General features: G+C 37.5%; 1 protein-coding gene across 10 annotated transcripts in view; it reads left to right on the forward strand.

The window, feature by feature from the left end:
• Nucleotides 1-8,384, forward strand: part of FRYL (FRY like transcription coactivator) — a 184,268-nt gene extending 175,884 nt beyond the window's left edge. For 6 of the 10 annotated variants that reach the window (XM_068940956.1, XM_068940957.1, XM_009681998.2 and 3 more), the window contains 4 exons: nt 3,238-3,255; nt 4,175-4,285; nt 5,674-5,870; nt 6,277-8,384. In XM_068940956.1, the coding sequence (XP_068797057.1) occupies nt 3,238-3,255; nt 4,175-4,285; nt 5,674-5,870; nt 6,277-6,535 (585 nt within the window). In that variant the 3' untranslated portion in view covers nt 6,536-8,384. The remainder of the gene's footprint in view (nt 1-3,237; nt 3,256-4,174; nt 4,286-5,673; nt 5,871-6,276) is intronic. The other 4 variants (XM_009681999.2, XM_009681995.2, XM_068940954.1 and 1 more) reach the window with 2 other exon arrangements.
• The last annotated feature ends 1,784 nt before the right edge of the window (nt 8,385-10,168 follow it).

A 10,168-nucleotide genomic window follows, 5' to 3' on the forward strand; every position in this document is an offset into this window, starting at 1 on the left:
TGTGTACCAGCAAGTCTGCTTTTGTGCAGCTGTTTCTAGAAGGAAAAAGATTAGCATTCTGCTTATACGCTCAGATAAACTGTCTAGCCAAAAACCTCAACTGAATTTAATATAATTAGTACCATATAAATATACATGACCTTTTTGGAGCCATTATTTGGGTGGGAACAAGTAGGGAGCTAAGTGGCAGTATGGCGGAAATCTCATGAAACGCTTCTGTCAGTTATCCTCAAACGTGGAGCAACCTGTCCATGTCAGTTCAATATTTTGTATGTATTTGCATGGCAGTCATCCATGTTTTAATATTACTAATTGCTGTAGTAAGCTTTTCCCCAAGTGAACAAGGAATTTTTTTTAAACAACAGCTGCATAATATTGTCACTGCAGAAAATAAAAACAAATCCAGCCACTATCCATAGTTGGTACAGGGACGTGAATCTGCCATCTAGAGTCCAGTAAAAGGAACAGGGAAAGATTATAAGATAGTAGAATCGCAGATAGCAGAGTAACTCACGTTTTCACAATGACATTTTGGGAAGAGCATTTAAAAAGAAACATTAAAAAAAAATTTATATCTCTGTATTTCTGATACTCATGCACAAAGGGCTTGAAGTTGGATCCTGCCTGTTCATTGGTAAATACATTACACCTGGATACTACTAAGCACAGGAGCCATATCTCCAAAATACGAAAGTAAGATGTGTTACGTTAAACAGAACAGTCCTGAGACCTAAGAATCACATCCTAAGCGCAAGCTGAAAAAGGGGGAATTTTATTCCTTTTATTCAGTCAAACTTTATTCATTGATACACTTGGTCATGCTTCTACTACTGACGAAGTGGAGTTCAGCAACAGAAATTTTCATTGCGTACACAGACTGTTTCTTCTTTTATGTGATTTTCGTTTGGTCTCATATACCTTTTTTTTTTTTTTTTAATTCAAATATCAAACGCATCTATGCATTTTTAGAGTAATCAAATGGGTGATAATACACTAGTGATTTTTAAGTTGCATTTAAAAATACTGTATGAGGCCAAGAAGGAGTAATATAGCAAAATAATTTTTCACAAGCTAGATACCGTTTGCAAAGATTTTTGCTTCGTCTGTGAACACGACGTTTGGTGTATTTTACACTTGTTATACATCTTCATATCCTAACTGGCAGATGTTTAGAAATACATAACATTTACTATTGCAATATAGTAAACATGCTACATATGAATAAAACAGCATTTACGTATTTGTGTTTGCAATGTTGTTTATATACACTAAGAAACCACTGTAACATAACTATGAAGGTAGATATTACTGTTCCCATTATATAGCTAGATAAACTGAGAAATGAAGGGAAAGCCACGTTCAGCCTTTGATTTCAGCCTTGCACAGATGGAGTGAGGCTGGCAGAGGAGAATGCAGGATTCAGAGCGGGGCAGTTCTGTCTGTTCCTTCACAATTCTGCGGAGCTTGAAGATAGCCTCTAAAAAGGAATTATATGACCTGTTCACATTAATTATTTGGGAGGACCTGCTTTGACTTTGGTTTTCAGTCCTGGCCTGCAAGGCTATCCAGTGCTGGCAATTTTTTCTTAATGTGACCCTTGCGTTGCAGCTTCAGTTAAAATCATTTTAATGTACGATATCTGTTCGTTCAGGAAACAATCTTGTTATCCTGCTTCATAAATGGAAACGGAAGTTTTGAATTTATTCATAGGGGGTTATGGTGGCTTACAGGAGAATTAGAAGTTACCGAGTATAAGACTGTTGTTTCAAAATTCCTTGAAAATGAAGTGTGGGGCTGATAAGCCTATTCAGTCAACCAGTTAATGCTTAAAATTTGTAACTGATGTTTTGCTCAGAGAAATGGGGCTGCTCCATTCAGCAGATATTCTTCATTCACTAACACAAATAAGATTTTCTTACTAATTTTTAGCACTGCAGTCAATACACCTAAGGAACAGTGAGATGAATTCTGTTCTGGCTCATGCATCACCAGCAGACTTGCAAGTAAATCTAATTATTGGCTTTTTACTATTAGTGGTAACAAGCAAGCCTGAAAGAATGCATCTGGAGTCCCTGGCTAGGCTGCACGTACAGCACTGGCAGTTAGAAAAATCAGATTTGTGAAGTGAGCAAATATTATGTGAAAGTCACGGAAGCTGCACAAAACCATTTTTAAAGGAAAACTCCTCTTGAATTTTTGGAATAACTATCCTAAAAGTGTGGGGGTGTTTTGGTTTTTTTTTTTTTTTCCTTATCGTAATAATGACACTTGGGTTAAAGAGCACTGGGACTCGTGTACTCTGCTATTCCTCAAAGTCTTGACTCAGTGGTCCATCGAAATCAGTCATAAAATTCTTGTTGACTTTGGCAATTCAAGATCTTATCTCTTCGAAATGATCTGTGTATCGGATGTAACTACTTATTTGATAGTTGTGCTATATATATGATAGCAAAAATATGCACTGTTTATAGTTATTAAGCACGTAGTCTATGAGCTTAATAAAGCTTAATTACTTTTGTCTCTTGGAATCAGACATGGACTTTGTCATTTTTCATATGCTTTTTATGACCTTTGTACTTGCGTGAATGCCATCAGTATGTTCAGCACTGTACACAACATCCTGCCCCAAGCCTGAAGAATGTTTTCTAACACTTTCTCTTCCTGCCTCTCTCTCCTAAGCATTTTTTCTGAAATAGCTTGTAATAATTGAGTGCAATGAAATTATAAAAATCCCATACTGAGTTCGGTAAAAACAAGGATTTTTTTAAACTGATTCAAAATCCAAATTATTATTACATCTCAAATTTTAAAAATTTAAAAAGTTTAAGCAAATTTTTGCTTAAACTGTGGCAGTGCAGAATAAGCAAGAAGCATTGTACAGGTGTTCAGACTTAACTGTCTTTTTTTTTTTTCATAAATTTGCATACCTTTAATGAAGACTATGTATTTAATTAAGAATGTGTACAGACCAGGAAGGGTTGTAAGGTGAAGTACTTACTCATGCTGTGGGACAGTAAAGCTAATGTTATCTGTTATTAGTTATAGCAGCAAGTGCACAGTAATTTCACTTCAAATTCAATCTGTTACTTTTTTCCACTCTTTGGAGCATGTTACTTGTATTTCTCACTCCATTTTACCTGGGACATCTTTTACCCTAATTAAAATGATTTCCTACACTAATTCTTGATCTTTTTTTCTTCCTTTGTATTTTTGTGACCTGCTCATCTGCTTGCTTAGCAAATGGAAATTCTAGCAGTAAGTGATGGTTCTTAATTTATCGAATACTTAACCGTGCCAGTCAACACACTAGTCTTCATCTGTCTCTTGTCCATTTGTGACATAACGATGTATTGTAATAGACTGTTACAGCAATTTTGTGTGCTTCAATTTTGCATAATCTAACCTATTGAACTGCTAGTACCTGCAGATAATAGGATCCTATAGTTAGAAGTTTGTAGATTATTCCATTAGCATGAGCTTTTACGTCTGTATGTAAAGCACCATTAACACTATCTCTGGCTAGTTTTAGATGCATATAAATGCAAGCAAGACGTTTCATAAGTTAATATTGCTGTTTCATTCCTTTAAGAATATATCATGTATTATTTTCCAAAATAAAATCACAGCTAGCTTTTATAAAGGAAGCATTCTTCTTATGCCCAAGAATGGAATTATTCTCCTCTTATTCTATCAGGCATTTGTAAGCTAAAGGCCAGCTTATGTGTACTGCGCTTACATATTTGTGTTAACGGTTATGAAGGATTCTGTATTTATAGATCTCAACTGCTTATGCTGGGTATTAGATCTTGAATTTAACACTAAAATATGAACAATAAGAATAGGTGATCTTATATTCTGGCTTAGAACATGACATTTTAAAATGTCATTTGGATCATTTTTTCCTTGCTGGAAATGTAGCTTCTTATTAAAAGTAAACATTTAACCTGTGAGAGAGTAAGGCTCCTTATAAATCAACTGTAAGAAGCTTTCATCTGCTTTTCAGTAGCTTCTTGCTATATCAGCTTGTAAACCTTCTTGGCATTTTCATCAATAAGCAAATAACTACTATTTTGCACATTCTGTACTGAACAATTGTTTATAATTTATTGTCTCTTGTCACGGATAGTAGATGTTTTGCATTTCCTGAACATAATGTTGCCGTTTACATTTGTAGGAGCTGGAGCTGTGTCGGAGGCTATACAAGTTGCATTTCCAGTTGCTGCTTCTGTTCCAAGCCTATTGCAAACTTATCAGCCAAGTAAACACAATCGGAAAAGAAGCAGAGGTAAAGGAAATCATGCTATTTAGCCACTTAGTGTTGATATTTTAAAGCAAAACTACTTAAAGTACGTTTTGATAACATTTTAATCAGTGGGACATCTTTTTAGAACCTGAAGGAGGAGGGGACTAGCTGTTTTTGTAGCCAATTAATAAAAGATTTAAGTAGAACTTGCAAGAATTTTCTCAGACATTTAATTATCTACGTTGATTCTTGTACTACTTGAAAGCTCTTAAATAGACAGGAATGCAGGAGTCCAGTGATGAGAAATTTTAAATATTTCAGCAGGATTCTTGGTATATTCTAATCAAGCTACAATCAAGGTGCATCAACTCCAATCAGCAGAGTTCTGTGATGAAGTTCCTTTCCATCTCCCCCGTGTTTCCTATTATGAACACAGTAGCTTATTACAGACGGATTGTATAACTATAATAATCATTTCAGCCACCATTCAATTGCACTGCAACCTGAGCCCCCAATTTAAGTTTAGTTAGTAATGCATCCTAGGCATCTTGTGCTAGATTTTTAGTTGTACTGACTTTATTTTAAAAAAAAAAAAAAAAGTGTCATTCAGCTATGCACACATAGTGTATATGTGATGTCAATAGAGTGAATCTGAATGAGCTAAGCTATTACTACGTCTGCTGAAAATGGTCCTTCAGGACTCTAGAGTAGTAATTAGAGGTAGCAGAAAAAAGTATGTCTTGCTTGGCATAGTGGGGAGAAAAACAAAAAAGAGGGGAGGAAGTCTGTTTTTTGAGTAACTGAGGAAAAAATTATGCATGTTCCTCACTCAGATCTCCAGATGTTTGTAGAAGGTGCAAATAAGCGAGTTAATTTCTGTTTGGAGAATGTTACGGAAGGTAGGCATCACACCAGTCCCATTTCAAGCCTAAGTAACGAAGTCAGCTCTAGAATCACACTCTGAGTGATGGCCTTGTCTCTTACTCATACACTGTAGCTGAAGCAGAAGGCAGTATTGTATACCCAGACTGCACAGCAGTTCATCTGCTGGGTTGTAGACTGTGCTTGTAATAGCACCATTTTTGTTGTACTTTCCAAAGCGTTCAATTCTTCTTGTCGATTTTATCATCGCAGGTGATATGAGGAGAAAAGAATTGTGTTTTTCTGAAACAAGTTTTAAAAGAACTGGCTAAGAGGGACAGAGTGAAACTCTATCAGAGGAAAGCCCAAATACCTAGTGTACGTGCACGGGCCATTAAACTAGCTGTGTTCTTTAGCAGCTGAAGCATGAACTTACTTAGATGTACCTTGTCTGTCTCTCATTCGTGATAGCAGGAAGAAGGAAAAATGTTAAGTCTCTATTCTGCTGAGAGTTAACTTGGCCAAAGATACATTTAACTAGAGAAGCTCACTCTTACTGTTTGTTTCAGGTTATAAATATGTCTGAAGAACTTGCTGCTTTGGAGAATTGTCTGAAAGAAGCTGAGTCTGCCTCTGACAGTGGTATCGAAGAAATTGAGATTGCAGAGGCTTCCCAAGCTAGCACAGAAACAGCTATTCACTCTCTCATTGAAACCCTAAGAAGCAAGGAGTTTGTGTCAGCTGTAGCACAGGTCAAGGCTTTCAGGTAAATGCGTAAGGATTACGCTTGCAGACGTGAACTCGGTTTGCTAATGGGCCTTTTTAATTTAAAAATAGGCATGATTCCAGGTTTTGGGAATTTTTTTTTAATTCTTGCTAGATGTCCTTATTAAAAAGGACAAGCACATTTACTTCATTACTGCTTTTTCATACGCGTTTTGCAATTTAAAAAAGGCAGTTCCAGTAATACTTACTTTTTTAGAATTTATCTTTGAGAAAATGATACCATTAACCATCAGGACTCTACAGAAGAAAAACTTATCTGGCCTTTTTCCTGTCTTCTATTCAAATGTCTGTTTAAAGAACAACAATATTTAAAAACATATATTTTTAAATATATGAAAAGTGTTTAAAGCGTTTAAAGTGTTTAAATCAAAATTATGTGCTTACAGGTCTATTTGGCCCAATGACATCTTTGGCAGTTCTGAAGATGACCCAATTCAAACACTGCTGCACATATATTTCCGTCATCAGACGCTTGGTCAGACGGGTAGCTTTGCAGTAGTAGGCTCCAACCAAGATATGTCCGAGGCCAGCTCAAAGCTGATGGAACTTAATCTAGAAATTCGAGAGTCTCTACGCATGGTGCAATCCTATCAGCTTCTAGGGAAAATCAAACCGGGAGTAAATCTTGTGAGCACTGGCTTTTGAACAGCTGTCATTTAGAAAAGAACTGATGCTGAAGACACTTCAGACTATTATTGAGCACCTTCCATTAAAAAAACATAAATAAATAAAAAAAGGAAGAAACTCTAGCAATCCTGATGACCAACACATGATTTCATCACAGCAAGAAATTATTTCATCGGAAGCAGAGTTCTGAAAATTGAAGTTAACATCTTACTTGACTGCTCTTTCTACACAGTAGCTGTGCAGGCAGTAGTATTTCTCTTTTTTTATTTGAATATATGTATAAAAACTACATGAAAGGAAAAGGGCTTCAATGTAATGCATACATATGCATTATTTTCTGTTGTAACAGAACTGTAAATGCTGTTTGCAGTAACAGCCTCTAAAGGTTGAATCAATGTAAAGCAGGTGAGATGAGGCTAAAATCAAGGCTGGTTTATTTTGGCTGAAGACCTGCAAGGCTTCCTGGCTTTCCAGCAGTAGTAGATATAATCAACTAATACCTAATGAGACACTTTGCAATGTCATGACGAATGTGCAGTCAAAGATGAGTAGAATGCCTTATGACTGCGAAAACCATTGACTTCTCAATGTTTTACTTGCTTTCTTTTGTCTGTAATGAGGAAATGATGTGTGTGAGTTAGAATGTATGGCTATGTGACAGTTGCTTTTTGATGGTATGGGTGATTGTTAAATAAGGTCTCGGAGCATGCTTAAAAGAGCTGCAAGATTATTTTTGAAGAAATTTTATTTTATTAGATCTAATCCTCATAGTGTGTAAATGTTAGGACATTTAATAATATTTTAAACTGGGATTTCCCAGTGTTTCTAAAAGAAATAATATATCTGTTAACTTTATTGGAATGCTGCTCAGTTCTCTGACCAGTGCTTATGTTACAAATATTGATTACGACTAACCAAAAAGTAGCTGCCTGCAGAGACTTTAAAATGTATATTAAAGATATATGCTGCCCATCAGCAATTCTCATTAGAAGAAAGAAGTTAACTTATTTTATTCTGTATATATTCTAGATACTGTATAGTGCAAAACCAGTATTTTTCTTGTACATTTGTGCAATGCACTGTTATGAGAGTAGGTGTGTAAAGCTATGAGGGGAAGTGGGGGGGGGTCTTCCTATTGGTAGTCACGTGTGTGACTTGCAGTCTGAGTAGTCTGCAGGGTTCAAGTGAAGAGTTTGAATGCACAAACATGCATCTTCATGACTCAAGTTAAGCCTAAGGACTTGGGACTATACGGAAAAATGACTACCAAAACATGCAAACAGGCAATATACTCATAGTTCAGTGTCAAAGTCTGTAGCATAAAAATGAACTGGATTCTGTTGAAACCAATAGCATTTTGTATTAAAAAAAAAAAGAAAGAAAAAAAAAAAGAATGTAGTCCCATGATTCCTGTGATTTGAAAGGAACACCCAGTATTTTTATATACATCTCTTACCCACTGTGATTTTTTTAATGGGCTCTAATTCCAGAGTTTAGAATGTAGAATTGAAATTCTTAGCTCTGCCTTTTTGGGGGAATTGTACCCCGCTAGAAATGTAATTATGCTGAAATGCATTAATTGAAGGCACTGTGCACGCTGTTGGACTGCTGACAGTAGTTATGTTATCTTAACAAGCTCTGTAACTGGTCAAGGCACATCCATAATCACTGTATTTTTTTTTTCCTGACCCTGATAAAATTGAATTATTTTGATGGTTTGTGGTACTGTAGATGGTGTTCTTAATTATTTAATAAGTATTTACTGGGGATAAGTAGTTTTATTTAGTGGTGCATTACACTTTTATTTACATCATCTTTTATCAGCTTTTTTTTTTTGTAAAAATAAAAGACATCATTGTATCTCTCATCTTGTGTATTTTACAAGCTACAAGTATGTATAGTATATTTTAGGTGTTTAAGTAATTTAGTCTGTTCAGCTAAACACTGGCAGTAGAGGACTGGCAGATCCAAATTGATGTTTTCTGTATGTCCTCTCAATGCAATGGCATTTTCCTATACATCTTTTGAAGCTGTTAAAGGATTTGCCATGTAACTCTCAATCCTAAATATATTCCTGTATATTTCATTCTTTATTAATTATGCATCTTCCTCCATTTATAATGAATAGTAGAGATTGGGATCTGCCCTATGTTAGCTTACTGTCTTCATATTTCTGCTTACCTCAGCTTCTGTGAAAGAAATGTTTCACATTGCATACAGCTTGCTCTGTCTTAAAAGAGCCCTCTCCTTTGCTACTAACCTCTCACAAGCCTCTTCAAGATTGCAGTTCTTTTTGTGGATTGGCCATATATCTGCTTCTCAAAAACAATTACCGCACAAGGTGTTGGATGGCAGCTATGAGCCACCTAAAGCTATGGTAAAGGATATGTCTAAAAACAAGTGAAAATCAGACCTGTTCTGTAAGATGTACTGCCTACAGGATTGACGGAGCTAACATACACAAAACAAGCCTTCATGAAAAAGCAGTCCAGGGCAAATTCAGAAGGTATCTTTGAAGAAAGGCAGCACGAAGACTGTTCCTTTCTGCTCTGCGTCATCACATATGCCTTGGTTAGCTTTCCTTCTTTCTGCTGAAGCTAGGAACCCCTGCCTCTGATACGTACTGTATGCTGTAAATAACACGACAGAGCAGTAAAGTGGAAAAGGATACAGAATTGTACTTTCGCATAAGCAGGAAACGTCTGGACTATTTGTATACAAGAGGAATGTCACATAGAGCTGCTGCAGAACTGTGGATTGCAGTGGTGACAGCCCCAGTCCTGCGACTGAGGCCCCCATTTCTGCCCCGAGGCAAGAAACTCCCCACCCTACGGGTCTCTTGGCAGGACATGTTTTCTTGGCCCACTCCAGGGGTGCCTCTAGGCTTTCTCTTTTTTTCCAAACCTAACCCTGACCCTAACTGCAGCCTTTCCCAGGCCAGTGCTGGGATTAAGATCCCCGTTTCTGCCCCAGACAAGAAACTCCTCATGGGACAGCTCTCTTGGGCTGCGCACACCTTCCTTGGGCAGCCCCTTTCCAGACCTGCTCCAGTGACACCTCTAGGCTTTCTCTTTCTCCCAACCCTAGCCCCAGCTCTAACTGATTTTTCAGGCCCATGTATGGGCTAAGACCCCTGTTTCTGCCACTGACAAGAAACTCCCCACAGTACAGGTCCCCGGACAGTGCACACCTTCCTTTGGCAGCCCCTTTCCAGACCTGCTCCAGTGGCACCTTGCAGCTTTCTCTTTCTCCCAACCGCTAACCTTTACCCTAAGCAATTTTTAGGCCGACGCTGGGATTAAGACCCCCATTTCTGCCCCAGATGAGAAACTCTTCACAGGACAGCTGTCTTAGCAGAGCATACCTGCCGTTGGCAGCCTCTTTCCAGACCCACTCCAGCAACACCTCTAGGCTTTCTTTCTCCTAACCCTAAACCATTTCTTAGTCCTAGGACTAGCCTAAGACCCCCCATTTCCACGCCAGATGAGAAATTCCTCACAGGAAAGGTAGCTGAAGAAGGTATGGATGGCTCTTAGCTCTGCCAGCTGTTTGAAGCCTTAATCAACTGCTTAAACCAGCCCCTGTCACTGTTAGAAGGACACTGTACAGGTCAGGTCAGCTAGGCCCATTTCTTGCTACTGCGATACATGC

Source organism: Struthio camelus, chromosome 4, assembly GCF_040807025.1.
Source record: "Struthio camelus isolate bStrCam1 chromosome 4, bStrCam1.hap1, whole genome shotgun sequence".
Lineage (NCBI taxonomy): Eukaryota > Metazoa > Chordata > Aves > Struthioniformes > Struthionidae > Struthio > Struthio camelus.